The sequence below is a fragment of the Colletotrichum fructicola genome, assembly GCF_000319635.2.
Source record: "Colletotrichum fructicola Nara gc5 chromosome Unknown KSG_Nara_v1_contig02, whole genome shotgun sequence".
Taxonomy (NCBI): Eukaryota; Fungi; Ascomycota; class Sordariomycetes; order Glomerellales; family Glomerellaceae; genus Colletotrichum; species Colletotrichum fructicola.
The window spans coordinates 6,510,816-6,529,509 of NW_027094052.1; the positions used below are offsets into that span (position 1 = coordinate 6,510,816).

The 18,694-nt window shown below is 53.8% G+C and overlaps 5 protein-coding genes across 5 annotated transcripts; 3 read left to right on the forward strand and 2 right to left on the reverse strand.

The window, feature by feature from the left end:
- Positions 1-451: 451 nt before the first annotated feature.
- On the reverse strand, positions 452-2,398 carry CGGC5_v004636 (putative transporter; the record flags this gene model as incomplete). Its single annotated transcript, XM_032022098.2, has 5 exons — positions 452-1,068; positions 1,134-1,733; positions 1,794-1,962; positions 2,015-2,205; positions 2,278-2,398. The coding sequence occupies 5 exons, from the start codon at positions 2,396-2,398 to the stop codon at positions 452-454; spliced, it is 1,698 nt and encodes a 565-aa protein (XP_031881032.2).
- Positions 2,399-3,670: 1,272 nt separating this feature from the next.
- On the reverse strand, positions 3,671-5,493 carry CGGC5_v004637 (Maltose permease MAL31; the record flags this gene model as incomplete). The annotated part of the gene is made up of 3 exons (XM_032022099.1): positions 3,671-3,986; positions 4,045-4,404; positions 4,466-5,493. 3 exons carry the CDS (start codon positions 5,491-5,493, stop codon positions 3,671-3,673), a joined length of 1,704 nt encoding a protein of 567 aa, XP_031881142.1.
- A 1,410-nt stretch (positions 5,494-6,903) lies between these two features.
- On the forward strand, positions 6,904-9,249 carry CGGC5_v004638 (uncharacterized protein; the record flags this gene model as incomplete). Its single annotated transcript, XM_032022100.1, has 5 exons — positions 6,904-6,947; positions 7,242-7,896; positions 7,955-8,645; positions 8,790-8,996; positions 9,095-9,249. The coding sequence occupies 5 exons, from the start codon at positions 6,904-6,906 to the stop codon at positions 9,247-9,249; spliced, it is 1,752 nt and encodes a 583-aa protein (XP_031881030.1).
- A 1,806-nt stretch (positions 9,250-11,055) lies between these two features.
- Positions 11,056-12,064, forward strand: CGGC5_v004639 (putative inositol oxygenase; the record flags this gene model as incomplete). The annotated part of the gene is made up of 2 exons (XM_032022102.1): positions 11,056-11,955; positions 12,008-12,064. 2 exons carry the CDS (start codon positions 11,056-11,058, stop codon positions 12,062-12,064), a joined length of 957 nt encoding a protein of 318 aa, XP_031881035.1.
- Positions 12,065-15,183: 3,119 nt separating this feature from the next.
- Positions 15,184-16,924, forward strand: fsr3-3 (FAD-dependent monooxygenase fsr3; the record flags this gene model as incomplete). The annotated part of the gene is made up of 5 exons (XM_066151315.1): positions 15,184-15,382; positions 15,439-15,985; positions 16,047-16,110; positions 16,175-16,530; positions 16,591-16,924. The coding sequence occupies 5 exons, from the start codon at positions 15,184-15,186 to the stop codon at positions 16,922-16,924; spliced, it is 1,500 nt and encodes a 499-aa protein (XP_066009387.1).
- Positions 16,925-18,694: the final 1,770 nt, after the last annotated feature.

The window sequence follows — 18,694 nt, forward strand, 5'->3', positions numbered from 1 at the left end:
CTAGCTAGGTAGTTGATGGAATTGATCGTTTTTCACAAACTGTTAGCTAGTCCGTAAGTCCCTCAAACGATGTTACTATTGGCTTGAAGTCACGGCGAACTTTTATATCATATCGCACCCAGAACGATGTAACACATACAATCTATGTCCTCGATTATCATTTCGAGCTTGATTATAGATCTCCAGGTCATCATTGTGTGAACTTGGATTTTAATATACAGCTAAAATGCAGCGCACATCATCACTTTCCTAAAGAAATAAAAATGGGCCAGAACGCGATTGTTTCTGATAATTGACGTGAACAATCGCTAAATATGGATAAATGGTCTAACAGTCTTGCGTACATCCTCCAAAATTGATCCTCCCGTGAATTCGTGATTGTCGATGTGCCGGACCCGTACTCCAGCAACGCCATCAAACAGTGCCTTAGTAGTCGGTCGCGACATGAACCTTACAGAGTGTACCTGAACAACGGGCTCTTGTCGCCCATACGCATAAGCTCCTCCTCGGTGTACTTGGCACGAACCTCCGCCTCGGACATCTTGTCGCGCCTGTTGTTCTCCCACTTGTAGCTCAGCTCCAGCAATAGCGCAACGATGACACCGCTGCCGCCAAAGGCCAGAGACAGGCCGAAGCCAGTGTAGTACTTGGGCTTCTCGCTGTCGAGGTACATGTAGCTGCCGATGATGCCACCGATATTGCCCACGCAAATGTTGAAGGCGACACCGATGGCACGACGGGATGCGGGAGCCAAGTTGTTGGAGGCCCAGGAGGAACCAGCGGGCTGGATGGGGTAGATGCCCATGCAGGTGATGATGACACCGACCATAGCAGCCGCAACGTTGCCGGAGAGGTCGCCCTTGAGGGAGATGATGATGCCGTAGCCGATGGCGATGAGGCCGAGAGGGATCGCGACAAAGGGCATGCGCCAGTAGTAGCGGTCGGAGAGGCGGGCGAAGAAGAGGGCGGAAATGGCACCGGCGACGTAGGCAGGGACGGTCATCAGCTGAGCCGTGGTGTTGTTGAATCCCATTGCCTTGGTGATTGTGGGAAGCGTAAACTTGGTTCCTGTAAGAGGACTATGTTAGATGGTTTTCTATGCGGAAGGGAGGTTTCAAAGTGCCCTGGCTTACCATAACTGCAAGCAGAAGTGGCCAACAGAGCCCACGCCTGCATGTACAATCTCCAGTTCGTGATAACCGCCTTCATGTCGCCCCACTTGAACTTGTCCTCGTTCTCCTCGTCTCTGAAGCGACCGCCCTGCTTGATGAAATGCTGGATCTCAAGGAAACGAATCTCATCGGGGGACAACCACTTGGTGCTCAGAGCCGGGGTGTCGATCAGGAAGAAGAAGGTCGCAATACCAAGGAGAACGGTGGCAATGCCCTCCAGCAGGAAAATCCAGCGCCAGCCCTCGTAGCCACCCACGCCGTCCATCTTGGCGATTGCAGCGGCCAGAAGACCGGAGAAAGCACCAGAGAGAGAGGATGTGCAGTAGAAGCAGGCAATGCGGATCGCCAGATCTCTCGGCATGTACCAAAAGGAAACAAGGTACACCGCGGCGGGGAAGAAGCCTGCTTCGAATACTCCGAGGAGGATGCGGACGGTCAGGAGACCAGCAAAGTTCTTGACGACTCCGTGAAGGGTCATGATGATACCCCAGATTGTGACGAGGGAGCCGAGGTAGACGGAGGGACGCTTGAACTTCTTCAGAAGGATGTTGCTGGGCACCTCTGTGAAACATTAGCTGTTGGGTCTTACTTCTCTCAGTTCAAGAGGTTGCCTAGACTTACCAAGAAGAATGTAAGGAATGAAGAAGAGGGACAACGCAATATTCCACTGAACACCGTCGAGGCCAAGGTCATCTGCCAAACCCTCGATCTTGGCGTTGCCAATGTTGGCACGGTCAAGGTGCGAGGCAAGGTACAGAATTGCAAGCATGGGAACCAAACGATAGTCGACCTAACTTTTTGTCAGGCTCTAAATCATCATACTGATAACTCTAAGCTCTTACCTTGCGAGTGGTCGCCTTCCGTTGCTCAGGTGTGAAGTTGGCATAGAATTCGGCGTCATCGTCGCTCAGACCCAACACGCGCATGTTGTCAATGGTCCGCACCACGGGGCCCTTCTCCGAGTCCGAGCCATTTTCGGCCTCTCTGTCGTCAATGAAGGCGATCTCTGGCTTGTCGGTGGCCGACATCTTGGCTGGCGATTGTGTCAGGAAGGCTTCGGGGGAGGGGGTAGGGGGGGTTGATCTGCCGTTCGAGGTGGTCGTACTCAACTGTTGAGAGAAGAGAAGTGAAGTTGTGAGAGGGAAGAAAGGGGGTGTTTTCTGGCCTAAAGACAGAAGAAAGACCAGACCAAAACCTGAGCAGATCGCGACGTGCCGGTGGCTCATATGTATGTTTCGACGAAGAGGTCCAACTTCCCGGGGCCCCGAGTAAATGGGAGGATTCAGTTACGTTCACGCGCAGGAAGGCAGAGGAACAGGCACAGGACTTGGCATGCCGGGTTGCGCATCCGGAGTTTGGCTGTCTCTCTGCTGACGAGTTGGACCCTCGCTGCTCGCGCGCGCGCCTGTTGTGTACGTAGTACTGGGGAGGGAGGGAGGTCAGAGGTTCATGGTTGTGTGGGGTCCCCGCAATCGCGGAGACCATGGGCCGGCCGCTGTGGATGCCGTCTTCCTGCGAGAATGGGGAGAGTGGGAAGCTGGCTTGTGGGCAATGTGCATGGCCATGGGTGGTTTCGACTTATCCGTCGTGACGGATTTTCAAAAGGGGGCCACTTTAAGTCGCATGTTGTTGGCGTCTTTACGGATTTGGCTCCACCTCAAGCCGTAGTCGCCATGCTTAGAGAAAGCCGACAGGTTGACCTTGTCTTTGTCTAGTGATGGAAGATGACGCTACAGAAGAGTAAGGACGAAAAAGAAACAGAGCCACATGGGCGGGCAGAAAAGAGAACCGGGGCAGAGGGATGGCATGTGGTTTGAATTCTTGGCTAGGTGAGCCAAGAGTGACGGACTTTGGTCCAGTCAGCCAGCCGGGAATTCAGGTGATGCTTCCTCAGACCCGACTGAGAGGCTCGGCCGACATCCAAGTGAAAGCTTGGCTTGCCGAAATCTGAACGCGGCTGAGAAGCAAAGAGCCGCTGCGTTCGTTGGAGACCATGCGGAGAATTGTCGCCCAACAGAGAGACACACACTTCTCTCCAAGAGGACACCCTTGTCGATGCAACTGCACACCTCTTCCCGTCTGCCGTGGGGGTTGCGCCAATCCTCCCGTCTTCTCCCGTCTGCTCCCTTCTGTAGCCACCCGTCTCTAGCCCTTTGTCCTCGGCCATGTCGTGCGGGGAATGCGGGGAAGATAACGGACTCTTCTTGCTCGCGACGGGGCCGCTCTTCAGTCGCGTGTGTTGGGGAACATCAAGGATGGACACGGTAAACCAGCATGAAACTCGCAGGAAGCGGGTTAATATTTTCGTTAGATTTCGTACAAGTCGTCGGAATTAGTTACATGCATTACGCCATTATGAAATACGTGTCCATCAATCATGGCACGTCAACATTCGCTGCGCCCAAGGGGGTTGTATGTGCATGTTGGACCCCTGCGTCGCGATGAACAATTTCTCCTCACCACCCCTCGCAGTCCTCCAGACACAACCATCAACAGAATTACACTGGCACATCCTTCTCAGAGTGCGAGACGCGAATCTGCTGGTTGTAGTTGTGCATCGCCTTCTCGTCGACGTCCTCACTAAAGACATCCACCTTGGTCGACTCGAACTTGCGGGCGCTGACTTTGTGCTCGAACAGAACATCCAGCTCGGCAAACGTACGGCCGCGGGGCTCCGGGACGCGAAAGTATGTGTACACGCAGCAGCAGAAGCAGATGCCGCCCCAGAAGAAGCCGGTGTAGTTGGACCAGTTCCACGCGGTCGGGTTCAGCATGTACGGGGTGACGACGTTGTTGAAGATGCCCACGATGTTGCTACGGTGACGGTTAGCATCGGCAAACACATTTTGTGGGGATGTTGGGGTTGACTCACTAGAGGTTGCGCCCGAGGACGATGGTCTTGATCTGCAGACGACGCGACGGCAGCTCACTGACGAGCGAGTAGCAGACGGTGCCGACGGTAAGCTGGTAGAACATGGCCCAGACGATCATGATGCTGCCCGTCGCCAGCGCGCCCTGCTCACGGTGCGCGGAGGGGACGAGACCCAGGAAGCCGAGGATCATGAGCATACTGCAGAGTCCGCAGAGACCGTAGAAGTACAGCGTGCGTCGGCCAATGCCCCACGACATCAGGAACCAGGCGCCAAAGACACCGACCATGTTGATGGCATATTGACCAAGGGCGAACTTGTATGAGTTGGCGGTGGAGAGGCCGGCTTGCTTGAGGAAGTACCTACGGGCAGCTGTTAGTCGATGCAAACCACACCCAGAGATATATAGGACGATTCACTTACGTAGAGTAGTTGGAGAACGAGTTGCCGCTGAGGTTCTGGATTGCCCAGGTCATGCAGACAATCTCGGTGCGACGCAGGTCGACGCCCTTGAAGCAGTCCATGTACGTCGCGCCGGCCGTGATCTTTTCCTCGAGCGCCGTCGTGTGCACCATCATGGCGACCGTGTCGTCGGCATCGAAATCCGTGTCCTTCTCCTTGCTCGTCAATCGCAGCAGCGACTTCTTGGCCTCGTCAATCTTGCCCTTGCGCACCAGCCACCACGGCGACTCGGGCGCAAAGTAGATGCCAATGGCCAGCGGCACCGGCCACATCCACTGCAGCGCGTACGGGATGCGGTACGCCCACTCGTCCTCGCGGTCGAGCATGGACATGATGACGCCGATGCCGATCTCCTGGCCGAGGCCCCAGCAGAAGTTGACATAGGTCGTCAGGTAGCCGCGCAGGGCGACGGGGCAGACCTCGGAGGCGTACGTGATGCACAGCGTTTGGAAAACACCCCACGGGATGCCGCAGAGAATTTCGGCGGCGAGAAGGGTCTGGACGTTCTGCGCGGTGAAGAAGAGGGCCGTAAAAGCGGTGACCAGCATCAGGCAGATGATGACGGTCCACCTGTAGCCGAAACGTTCCGAGACCCATCCGTTGATGAAGAGGCCGATGATCTCGCCGACGGTGGCGCCGTTGCTCAGACCGGCTTGCCACGGCGCGGGAACCTCGCAATCGCCGGCTGCGTTGCACACGCCGTACTTGCGGTTGAATTGGGGGAATGCGTAGAAGTTGCTGACGAGCGAGATGTCGTAGCCCTCCATGGCGATGCATGTTGAGATAAGGACCGACCACGCGATGGCCTTGGGGTACAGCTTGATGCCCTGCGAGAGGCTCATCTGCTGCTCCTTGTCTGACGCATTTTTGGCGCTCTGGACGAAGTTGTTGGCGAGCTTTGCGGAGTGGTGATCGCCGATCTCAGCCGAATCGCGGTTGTTGACGCCGACGATAAGGTCATTGTCTGGGGGCGTTTTGGTGTCCGCCATTGTTCGGAGAAACGAAGGTTGAGATCCGATGCGGTTGATGGATGATCTCGCTGGTGTGCAGTGTGCTGAGGATGGCCGTCCGCAGAACCGAGATGCTCGCAAAAACTGCTGCTGTTGCTGCGAGATGGAACTCAAGACACCTCGATGATGGGGGGAGGAACCGCGAGATAAAATACCAGGAACGCGCGGCGGCGGATGTTGTTTGTGGGACGAGTTCGCCGGTTCGAGCCCACAGAAAAAAGGGCACGAATTTTTAAAGAAGAGCGTAGAAAGATGGGGCCGGGGGAGATTGGGTGCTCGATTGTTCCGTAGGCATCGCGTTCGTCGGTGAAGGAATCAATCGTTAACCGTAATCTGCCGGACAACAACCTCCTCCAGCTAATGAGAAGCTGAGCCGGAGGCCCATTCGAGGTGCCGACGAACAGGGGCAAAACTGGCGCGGGCGGGCGGTCGGTCGGTCGTGAGGGCGATATCTGGGCTAGGTTCCTGGGTTTCCTAGGTCACAAGTTCCGGCTGTTCGTCGCGCGAACGAGTCGTCGACCAGATAAGGTGACATTTTGGGATAGTGAGATGAGGGGTTGACAGCTTCGACAGGGTCTGGCCCCCTCACGAGAAACCGAAGTAATTGGACGCCGGCGCCATTGAGTTTGCGTCTCCGCGTGTGCGTGCATGTCTTGGGGTCCGTGGGATGGTGTGCCGTTGTGTTGGGTGTTGGTCAGGTGAGCATATCGTTCATCCAGCCCGTTGGAACCAAGGGCACATTGGGCTAGGAAGAGTCTTGGGGAAGAGGAACATGAGTCGCGACGAGAGAGACGCGGGAGAGTGTGTGACAGAACATGAACATGTGTGTGTGCGTCAATTGAACATGAATAAGAGGGGGGAGGGACATGTCCAAATAAGACTGCGCAAGAGCGGTGGAAACTCGTGCTTGTTTCTTATGTTTATGCGAAGAGCCACAGCCCCCAAAATGACCTCAGAAAGAGTTCTCGAGGCCAGCAGCGAGAGTTGCAGACCCTGAATAATGTGCTGGCTGGGGGTCCTGTTTGAATGGGTCGGGACATGCTCGGGCATCGGGGTTGGCAGCCAGCAATTCCCAACTGAGAAATGCGCTCTGGAAGCAGTAAAAAGTGCCCGGTCGCAAGCCAGAAAAACCACTGAAGTCCCCTGGAGTGAAAAAAAAGTGTGTGGTGGGTGGAGGGATGTCGTCGGTTGCGCTGCTGACAAGTCGCAATCCCCACACACGTCATTCGTCGCGGCCCCAGACGGGCAGACGCAAGCTTTCGTCCAAATACACAGATCTGCTCAAAATCGAGGGGCTCCCCCAGATCTTCTCCATCTTCCCCGGGTTTCACTCAATCTTGAGAGCAGCCGCACTGGGGTCGGAAAGAATTGACAAGATTGCTCTGTGGCATGCCATCTCCCGAAGCGCCTGATTCGTTGAGTGCCACGACCTGGTGAGTTGACCGCGCGCAAGTCTGGTGATCCACTGGAGGAGGGGCCGGGGGGCGCGGAGAAAAACGCCTGTTTTGGAGACGAGGTCATTCGCGCCGACGGCTGGACGGGCGATGAAGCCGCGTGCGAAGAGCCTCAGTATGGCTGAGAGTGATGGCGATGGCTTCGTTGGAGGCGGTTGATGAGAGCAATTGAGTTGAGAGAGACTCAATTGAGAGACGCGGGGCCCGTTGCTGGATGTCGGATGATGAGTGGCAGAAACTTCGGGCGAGAAAGACCGGCTGACCGTTTCTCAGTGAGCAGTGTCGTGAACAGCATCTGCGATGTGATCGCGTACTGCCCGTGTGCGGGCGGTGCCTGATGACGGGGAGAGAGTGCAAGAAGGGGTACAAGTTTCGGGCACCCAAGCATGCGGTCTTCAAGGAGAGCCACAAGTGGCCAGCGCCGCCGAGGAAGCTCAAGTTCATCGATGAGACGCGCGGGGTAGAGCTCGGCGAGACGGCGGACGGCGATGAGCCCATCGAAACCAACTCATCGCGAGGGGATGAGGAGCGAGGCGATGAAGAGACGACAGCGACTTCGCCCGAAGCGGCGACCGTGGGAGACTCAGTCGTCTCTGAAGAGCAACAGCAGCAACGGCCGTCGCTCCAAGCAGCAAAGGCCGCCAGTTGGCCTCTTCCCGATGAGAGCCTTCATGGCAGCAGCGTCGTTGATGAGCCTTTGTTGTCTCAGCGAGGCTCACTGAGTACGCCCGGCGGCGATCACACCAGTCAACATGACAGCCAGCATGACAGTCTTCGCGAGCATTCCAAATCTGTCGACATACTGCCGCCGCTGGAGCCTCTCGTGCCGCCGACGGGAGGCATCTACACTGACCGTCCCATCTGGCCGATCCAAGGACGCCAGGAAGCTACACTGTTTCGTCACTACGTGGACAAGTTGGGCTTTTGGGTATGTTGAAATGAATGCAACCGCTTACTGGAAAGACGCTTTTCTGACAATGTGCCAGCTCGACGCGTGCGACCAGTCAAGAAGCTTTGAGACGGAGGTGCCGCAACGCGCTGGCTCATGTCCCATCCTGCTCAACGCCATCTTCGCGCTGGCAGCACGGCATCTCAGCCTGACGAGCGCGTACGACTCGCTCGCGTCAAACAGATATCATGACGAGTGCCTCAATTACCTGATCCCGCTGCTGGACCACGCGGCAACGGTGTCGGACGAGAACTTGTTCGCGGCAACAATCATCCTCCGCGTCCTGGAAGAAATCGACGTAAACACAGTCGGCCAAGACACGCACGGCCATCTCCTTGGGATTCACGCCTTCGTCAACGCCGGCGACCGCTTCCTTATGCCAGGCACGCTGACGGCCGCCTGTTTCTGGGCGGGCCTGCGTCAGGAGATCTACAGCGCCGTCATCAACCAGCAGGTCGTCCGGATGAACTTGGGTCATGCCATTGTCGACCGATCAACCACCCCGGCAGACGACTTCGTCTGGGCGAATCGTGCCATAGTCCACTGCGCCGACGTCCTCAATTTCTGCTTCGGAGCCGAGGCGGGGTCGGTGCTGCGATGGGGCCAGCTGGAAATGGCAAACAGAGAGTGGAAGAACGCCCTGCCGCCCTCGTACACGCCCATCTTCTACCGCGAGAGGACAGAAACGGAGGCTTTTCCCGAAGTATGGTATCAAAAAGCGTGTCACAGTGAGTCTGCTTACCTACCTCCCTGCCCCTGACGCCCGCCGGTTTCCGGCCCGGCAATCTCGACGCCTTCGGTGTCCGAAGGCATCGTCATGTCGTTGGGCTTTGTTTCTCATAGTGTTTGGTGATTACTAACAACGGTGGCAGTCATCGCCGTCCAACACCACATTCTCGCCGAAATGTACCTCGTCTTGTTCAACCCGAGCATCCCGCGTGTCGGGGGAACGCGTAAAGCGGCGGAAAGGCGATTAACAGAGCAGATCCAAGTACTATTACGCAGTCTCTGTGGCATTGGCATGTGCAACCAGGGGTCACCTCCAGCCATGTTCACGGCATGTATGGGGATAGCAATTGGTAAGTTATTTCTTTTTCCCCCTTTCGTTGCTTTTTCCCTTATCTGCAACACGGTTCTTGCAGGGTTTCAGCAACTGACTTTTCTGCCCCCTTTCAAGCTGGTGATCGCTTCGACGAGAGAGCCGACCAGGAGGCTCTTCTCAACATGCTCAGCATCACCGAAAAGGCCCACGCACGACCCACGACAGCGGTAAAAGATCAGCTGATGCACGCATGGGGGTGGATGGACGGGGAGGCGATGAGTGAGGGGTGAAGCGAGGTTGGCGCCCCCGGGGAAAAAAGGACGTTGTTGCCACGCCTGGACTGGCGGGCCAGTTGTTGTGAAGGCGTTTGATGAAGGCCCTCATGATTGGGCCGCGATAATGATATGTTGGCAGGCTTGTTTTCCCACTTGGACGGATCTGGATCACGATAGACGGGCTGGAAGGGCCCCGGACTTTGGATTCCCTTTGGTTTAGCATCTGTGGATACCCGACATGATGGTGTAGGTAGTATAGATTTTCGTGTTTTGTGACGGCAGGATCTGGCCTCGCTTGGCCCTCATGCAATGCAGGGCCGAAGAATCGGACATATTTCGCGATTCCGGCTCCTTGGCTGAGGCTGTCTAATTCAGAGTCTACGGCGTATTGTGTCTCTCATCCCCGCATGCCGCGTTCCGGAACACACGCGGGACCTGCGGTCTGGCGTCAGACAACGCATTCCGAGTCCTACGTTAGGTGTGCCCCGTGGCCTGAGCGTGAATATGACAGCTATTGCAGAGTGTTGGTTGGCAAGACATTATCGCGGGGATGTCTGGGGCGGGCGGCGTGGGGTTGGGCTGGCTGGCTCGCCCTCAACTTCCACGAAGAGCGATATTAGGAAGGAGGCCCCGATGAGATGACCCAGAGTTGATGTCAGACTCTGCCCGTATTGGAGACGCAGTTGGCCTGGAAGAGATTGCAGACGTCTGGGACGGTGAGGGGCGTCTTGGCAAGGGTCCCTTCGGCAAGTGTGAAGTGTTCGTGAACGCCCAATCAGTGGGAAGCCATTACTGAATCCAGGAGGGGATCCCGCGGGGATGGAGATGCGCTGCATGGGATCCCGGGAGGCGTACTTCGAAAGAGGGAATTTCAAAAATAGTCTGCGAATCCCATGATGATGCGGCGGGGCGTGAATTAAGCTTCGCCGCAGGGAGAGACGCAAGGCGCCGTCACATTGCATTCAGAGGCCTTCCCGGATGGCGGTTGGCGTGGAGGAGAAGCGGGATGATGGTGTGGAGGAAGCGTTGGAGTTGCAGGGATGTGGTTGAGGAATTTCGGGAATAATTTCCCAGAACTGCGAGCGCGGGATTCTTGGTGTTTTCCAGCGGTCCCAAAGAGGCATGGCTTGGCAGACAAAAGCTGCGACCAAGTCATGTGATGATCGAAAGAGGGAATTCTTGAAGAGTTCTGGAAAAATTGGAGACGCCCTCGAAAAAAAGGATGTGCCTCATTCAGGAAACTGGCCGGCGATTTTGCCCTTGTTCGTCCATCCAAAACCTGAAATTCCCAATTCCTCGACGCCTCCATCGCAACGCTCTCCACAGATCTGAATCTCGCCCCGTCTTTCCTGCTCCACGGGCATCACCACGATGATCCACGAGGCACGGCCAAGCGGGAACATGGCCGTGGCGGGAAATGGTAGGTTTTCGGATTGCTTAGCCAAGTTGGCTTGACAGGTACGAAACTTCACGTCAAACCGGCATGAGGAGGTACCTGTCTCCCCCGCCATGCGTGCCCCGCGACACATGTCACTCGCTCTCTCCGAGATTTTCCAGTCTGCTATGGCGTTTCCGGGACTGCTCCTCCATCGTTTTGTCGTCCTCCATACCAATCTCTCATCTCTATCTGCCGGTCTTGTCTTGCCATCAACAACATATTTAAAGACTGCCTCCAGAAGAGCCTCTCCAGATCTTCTTGTTCATCACCAATTCAGTCTTCTCATTTTCAGTGATACCATTTGAGAGGAAACCCAACTCTTCTTCATCTTCAGTGTATTGCTTTTTCTAGGCAATTTTCCATCTTCTTTCACACCATTCACAATGGCCGCTGCCGTCGCTCAGCCCTTCGTCAGGCCCACCAACGGCCACGACTTGGAGGAGACCACCGACTTCGTCGAGGAGGTCAACATCCTCAAGGACCAGCTCAACAAGCAGTCCGACGACACCACCTACGAGGACTCCAAGTTCGACTCCGAGAAGGACAAGACCGCCTTCCGCCAGTACGAGGACGCCTGCGACCGCGTCAAGAACTTCTACAAGGAGCAGCATGAGAAGCAGACCGTCGAGTACAACCTCGCCGCCCGCGAGAAGTTCGCCATCGACCTCACCGGCAAGAAGCCCTGCCGCGAGGAGATGACCATCTGGGAGGCCATGGAGAAGCTCAACACCCTCATCGACAACTCCGACCCCGACACCGAGCTCTCCCAGATCCAGCACCTGCTGCAGACCGCCGAGGCCATGCGCCGCGACGGCAAGCCCCGCTGGATGCAGCTCACCGGCCTGATCCATGATCTCGGCAAGCTCCTCTTCTTCTACGGCGCCGAGGGTCAGTGGGACGTCGTCGGCGACACCTTCCCCGTCGGCTGCGCTTTCGACAACCGCATCGTCCTCCCCACCACCTTCGAGGGCAACCCCGATATCCACCACCCCGTCTACAGCACCAAGCACGGCATCTACAAGCCCGGCTGCGGCATCGAGAACCTCATGATCTCTTGGGGCCACGACGAGTACATGTACACCGTCTGCAAGGAGCAGTCCAAGCTCCCCCGCGAGGCTCTTGCCATGATCCGCTACCACTCCTTCTACCCCTGGCACCGTGAGGGCGCCTACCGCGAGTTCATGAAGGAGGGCGATGAGGAGCTCCTCAAGGCCGTCCTTGCCTTCAACCCCTACGACCTGTACAGCAAGAGCGACGATGCTCCCTCCGTCGAGGAGCTCAAGGTACGTTTCCAAAGTCTCACCTCTCATGCATCACACACTAACATGCTTCTAGCCTTACTACATGGAGCTCATTGATGAGTACTTCCCCTCCAGGGTCATCAAGTGGTAGACAACCAAAATTGTCACATTACGACCGGGTATGATATCAGATGGGCTAGGCATTCCGCCCTGGGACACAATCAGTTGCCAGAGGCACGGCGTTTGGGATATACTTTGATGGATACACTTTGTGTGAATGAGCGGTCATTTTTTGAATAGTTAAAACAGGCCAAGAGGCCTTTGGAGAGTCTCAACGAGACTACTCGAGTTCGGAAAGTCTAGACATATCCAATGATAGACCAGCGCTCAGAAGAAATTGCTTTGAAGCGTATGAAGCTCACACCTTGGCCCATGTTCGTGTTGGTGTCTCCACTGTGACGTGCGTGTCCGGGATATAGAGTGAGGGGGTTGAGATCACTACGCAGGAATGGCCAACCAACGTTGCTCGATTACTCTAGTAGTGGAAAGAGCCAATTGACTTTTGCGCTATGAACTTCGGCTCCGTTCTAATTGGGCTAAGCTGGAAGCGACGTGCTACAGTCGGCATGTTGCCGAGTACATGCTCAATGAACCCCAACTTCAGACGCAAAGGCCGTTGCAGCTTTCATACGAAAGCAAAGTCGATCTGAAAAGTTAAGGCTTAGTTTAAGCTCGATGTTATGCAGCGACATAGCCACAACTGTGGTTAAAGTTCAGGGTGCCACCTTGACCTCGTGCTCGTTAAAGACTGGTCTCGGTCCCTTCCGATCCCGCCCAAATTTCAATAATGCGCCGTGTTCAGCTTCGGAGATCGAAGATATTGTACAGATCAGAGCTACAAGTTATTCCTTGGGGCCTTTCCGTCGTGTCTGCGATCAATCAAGAATTCGCTCGCCAGTTGGCTTACTGTTTCGTCCGTGAGGCAATCTATCAAGTCAAAATCGTTTGTAAAGAGAGAATGAGCGTACAGAAATCTCGAAACCAAGCACAAACTATCGGACGAAGTGTAATCTTATTAAAGCGAAAGATCTCGCGGCCGATTCGAACTAGCTTGTAGCAATCGTCATGTCATCGTGTGGCTCCTAGGCGAGAGTGCTCTGTCTCCTGCCTGTATTGGTTGGGATCTTTCCGGTTAACATAGTGCAGAATGATACCATCAGAGATTCTGATGTTCCCAGAAGCGGTATTCTACGGTACCCGGACGTGATATTAAATTGATGACTAGTAAATATAGGTTCTCTCACATGTCTTCGCGTATGTAACATGTCACTGAGTCCGCGTGAGCCCTAGATGGGAGTGTGCTGCTCCACCGTGTAGCTGATGTATTTTCTGTGAACCTTGGCATCCGTCAATAGATCAGTGTGAGTAGCAGACTGGGATGATGCAGCAAGCGAGTGCATGGTAACAATAAGAGCGTCACGGGCGTACTAGTGATGTTCCTATCACCTCTCACACGCATTCCCGATTTTTCAGGGTGTCGGGACTGGAGGTGGAGAGCACCTAGAGTGGACAGATCTCCAGATAGATGAAAGATCTAGTCGTAGTTGCTCATGATCAGTTTACCATAGGCTTGCTCCAGGTCCATAAGATGGCAAAGCACATCGGTTTTCACAGCGGCCAGCCTCCAAGATCGGGATACAGATTCCGAAGGGAATTATCACAAGCTTAATTCATCTGCCATTACTTTGCCTAGTTAACTCTTCTCCTTCTAACTTTGTTTTCACAGTTTGATGCCTGTCGGCGCACCTTTTTGACTGCCGTATGGCTTTGCCTGATTGCATCAAAGGGTAGGCGGTTTACGAGGAAATCTGGTCTATAGAATAGCAGAGCAAGTTAGGTTTTACGGGCGCCAGCCTTTAAGATCGGAATACATATCCCGAAGGTAGACACCAAAAGCTCCTTTCGTCTGATATTACTTTGCCTGATGATGCCAAAGGGTAGGCAGTCCGAAAGGAAATCCACCTGGCATCGTTTTCGCTAATGCCGCTCACCTTAGCTTGACGAGTTCCCGGTGAGATACTTCGCGAATGATCGTCAGCAATGGTCTGTATGATGAGCAATTGAATGACGTACTTTGGTGGAATTTTCTGTGTATTGAGTAAAGATACTCTTCTAGATACTTGACTTGAAGCCCCCAGTCACTAGAGGGGCATTGTGGGGGCAACAAAGCAGGCGTTAGAGACTTGAAAATTGCCAAAGGCATTCCGTTGATGGAAATATTTAACTGAGATGATAGCTCGTAGCTCTCACCCACTCGAAGCCTTTATCAAGTGCATGGAGAGGCATCTCCTTGCATGACAGACCTACTCCTGCAGGTGCAAGATCATGCATCCGACGCGCGTGAGGACCGGACAGAACTCTCAAGTTGTTCCAAAGCATACCTTGCCCAATAATGAGAAGCCCTTAGATCTTTAGAGCAGATCGATTACTTCGTGTTCGACAAGCGGAAACTATTGCCAAGATGACTGAGCATTTCCACTTTCTTGATAATCGGCTTTTCAGCCTGTGATGGGATCAGGGCTGGCATGGGTAGAGAAAGGTATATCCCGTAATTATGCGGTATTTGTCCGGATCAAGAAGACTAGAGATGTGAGAACTACGGAGCGAGCTTCTTCATGGGAATGACCAGTATTTCGAGGGGAGATGGAAAGGTTGAGCAGTGGGCCTCTACCTCATGAACTAGGCAACGTGGGCTTAATTACTGATGGCTTAAGGTTCGGGATGACAGGGGCGGCTCTTCAGTTGGCAGCTGTCGGTCCCGATATCGCGGGACTCCAGTTGAACCATTGCACCCAATCCCAAGAACACATGACTCCTGGTTTCACCTAAAGCGCCAAAAATGCCATGGATAATGGCGCGAAATACAGGCATTCAAATGACTCTTGGCGCCGACACCCGTTATTTTGTCTGCGGGATTTCCTAAAACGACATAGCGCTCCCGAAATTCGAAGATCGTCGGCACCTTATTACGTCCCGAACCGATTCGGTCTCAATCCAAATGTCCACGCCGTGCAAGGCCCACCTCCACCGTGGCCCGCCCCACAAGACCGGCGATGGCATCAACGTGGCCCAACTTGCTAGGGAAGATCGATAAGCCGGAGATAGACAGAAGGGACAGGGTTACGAGACGTATAAGTCCCTTACAGCGCCTGCTATTGATCACGACCTCTCGTTTTCTGCACCGGCATCCCCAACTCTTTCTCATCCACCATGACTGTGAAAAGCTTCGACGCCCCCGAACCAACTCACGAAAGTGTTGTTGTCGATGGGGTTCTACAATGGCCTTCTACCGGGATCAATGTTCTGGTCGTCGGAGGTGGCCCAGCAGGCTACTTGACGGCCCTTGAGTGTTGGAGAAAGGGACACAATGTCAGCATTCTAGAGAAGAGCGAGCAGAACTCAACAATCGGTCAGTTTTCTACGTCACCGACGGCTCAACTTCCGTACTAACTTTGCTACGTTAAGGCGACGTTTTATTCATTGGGCCTTCAGCATGGACCACGTTGAAATACTACCCAACCCTGCTGAAGGACTACCACGACCATTCATGGGACAACTTCTGCTCCTTCCGAAGGCTCGATGGTAGTCTGATTGCGCCGCCACAAGAATTCGAGTACAATCGGTCTGATGTTCCGCACCACGCCGCCTGGCCCCTGAGAGTGAGAGGCATGGTCAGCCGTCCGGGCCTGAACGAGATCTTTTACCAGCAATGCCGACGTCTAGGCATTCCCGTGACATTCGGCGTGAACATCATTGACTACACGGAAGACTCCAACAGCGGAGTCGCCAGCGCTATCGCTGATGATGGTCGTACATTTACGGCGGATGTTGTCGTTGCTGCAGACGGCCTGGGCACCAAGTCGCACAAAGCCGTTATGGGAGAGGTGATCCGGGCTGTGTCGACTGGATTCGTCATTTGCCGAATCTTCTACCGCCTGGACCCAGAGAAGAACACTGCTCTGTATCAAAAGCTCGCGGCACTCAAGAGGCCTGACATGAGAGCCTACTCGGGGTAAGAAGTCTATATGTTTATGCCGAAGAACGAAGTTAATCAGGTGTGTTCAACGTCTCAGCGATACGTTTCACTGTGTTGTTACAGCCGCTAGTGACGGCATAGTTGTCGGCGTCACGATGCCAGTAAGCTATCCTTGTCCCCCCAAAGTTCCATATAGGTGGGCAACGTGGCTGACCTAGTTTCCAGGATGATGGTACTGCACAAGAGTCTTGGTCTGAGACCATCACTAGTGAGGACTTTATCAAGCAGCTCCCCAAAGCTTCCGACACGGAGCATTGGGACCCCTTGATCATTGAGGCCATTCAGAACATTCCCGAGGATAGTATCGTCAAGTGGAAGTTGTGCTGGCGAGACCCTCAGACCAAGTGGACGTCCCCTGGCGGACGCATCATCCAGCTTGGAGATAGTGCCCACGCCTTCATTCCGTCTTCGACTTCCGGGGCCACTACTGCACTAGAAGATGCCCAGTCGCTTCCCGAATGTCTTCGACTGGCAGGAAAGGCCAATGTTGACATCGGAACCAAAATTCATGAACTCTTACGGTATGTGTCTTGCAATAATCTTTTGGTAACTGGTAATAATGACTGACACTATAATAATAGCCTTCGCCGCGCATCCATTCTGCAACGTCTGGGTCATGAAAACAGGCGTGAGATGCATCGCTTTGGAGGCATGGAGGAAGTCATGAAGCACGCACCCCCTGGTGGACCAATGGGTCTTGGAAAATGGATCTGGACGCACAATGCCGAAGAATACGCAACGAAGAAATTTGCGGAAGCGCGCGCTCACCTCGAAAGCGGTGCTCCCTTTGAACACAAGAACCTTCCTGAAGGGCACAAGTGGGAGCCGTGGTCTATGCAGGAAGAACTTGAGAAGGAGAAGCAGGGAATCAACACGCCTGAGTTGAAGCTGAACGGAGATTGGGGTATTTACTAGAGGGAATCATAGCGAAACAGGTTAATAGATAGAAAGATCTTGTAACATAGATAGACTTCTCCATTCTGCTGTAATTCCTCTTCTTACAGTTTACATAACTCACTTGAGATCAGCAAGTTTCGCATCTCGGGCTCGTTCTTTTGGACCCTGATTCAAGAGAAATTGTATCCAGACCACTAGCCCCCTCCCGGCTGCTAATTACTAAAACGCCTAGGTCTCAAACCTGCCTAACTCAGAGCGAAGACGCCCCTCGGCACTTTCAAGCCAGTCGCATCTTCCCTCTTCAATCTGTTTATGAAGATTCTTAAGGCCGACTTGAAGAAGATACGAGTAGCTTGGAGCTATGGTGAAGAAGGAGAACGCAGAAGAGCTTGCATTTTCATGTGCTTGAGCAATTTCGACAACCATCTTCGTCGCAGCACGAAGTGCAGCGCGTGATTGCATCCGCCAAGTCTCGAGCACTGATTCGTCGTCATTACAGTCGTTGGGGATTTGATGGAGTATGTGATCATGCAATTTGAATAACATTCTGTTTCCTTTTTCAGTATTGAAAAATGCGCAGGCCATACATATACTTCTTGCTTACCTCAAAGTGATTGAAATAGCTTCGCACATGATACCCCCGCTTCCTGGATGCTGTTGTAGAAGCTGAGCAAGAAACTCTTGAGATGTTGCGTCAAGATCCCGAAGTTGAGTCAGGCGAGAAGTTGTATTGGATACTTTGAAAGCCATAAGAACCTTGTTCACTAGCCATGTTGCTTGAGCAACTCGACCGAAGCCCTCAATATTGTTCACAGGCAAACTCGAAACTGAGCATTGAGTTTTGACATCGGACCAATTACCACACCGGATCTCCACTGGAAGGTCGCTGTCATCTTTAGGCATGAGAGTGACAAGTGGCTGCTCATCTACTGTCACTTCACAAAAGATTGATCTACGAGGGCCTCGAAGTCAGCAAGTATGGCACTCCGAGATGCATTGAAACTTACCGCTCGCAAATCACAAGCGCCCACCATGTGTTGAAAATCTCTTGAGATTCTCCATGATGGTCAGTCGTTTGATAATTTGCATGGATAGTTGATATAGGCCCAGCTGATCTCAATGACGCTTGAGGCTGGCATTGATGAAGACGCGCAGCATATGCTAGTCGAGCACAGCCAGCTAGGGTCGCAAATGCTTGATCTGGACGCCCATCTGCATACTCGTATACAGATACCAGAAGTTTTGACTGAACCAAACGAAGTGAGCAAGGATAATGACTTTGGACCTGGGCCAGGAGTGATTTCGTAACCAAGTAGAGGCTCTCAAGGTCAATAGGCTTGCCGGAGAGACTATGGCTGATGCGCTTCCCCAACTTTGGTGTAGATGTAACCAAGCACATACTCAAAAGAAGGACTGAGAGTTCTGCAGGTGGAGACACCCCTGAAAACATCAGGCTATCTTCAAAATGAGATCTGGAGATGAATGGCAGATACTGATGAAGGCCCTCGAAATAGCGCACACTGATCCCGTCCACATATTGACCAGTGTCTCGTATCAGGCCTTGGACTCGCACGAACAAGTGCAATTCTGAAGATGGAATATCCGTGAGGATCACATTCGCTGAGTTGCGGTGGCAGTGCGCCTCGGCGAGCTTTGACTTGTGGGCTGGGTATGGCGCTCGACGGACATAACGGCATCTCAGCCCTTTCCTTTGCGGCGCGTTACTACTCGGAAACGTAGATTCTGACGATCGAACTTACCTTCCGCAATATCCACAGCTGGGTAGCA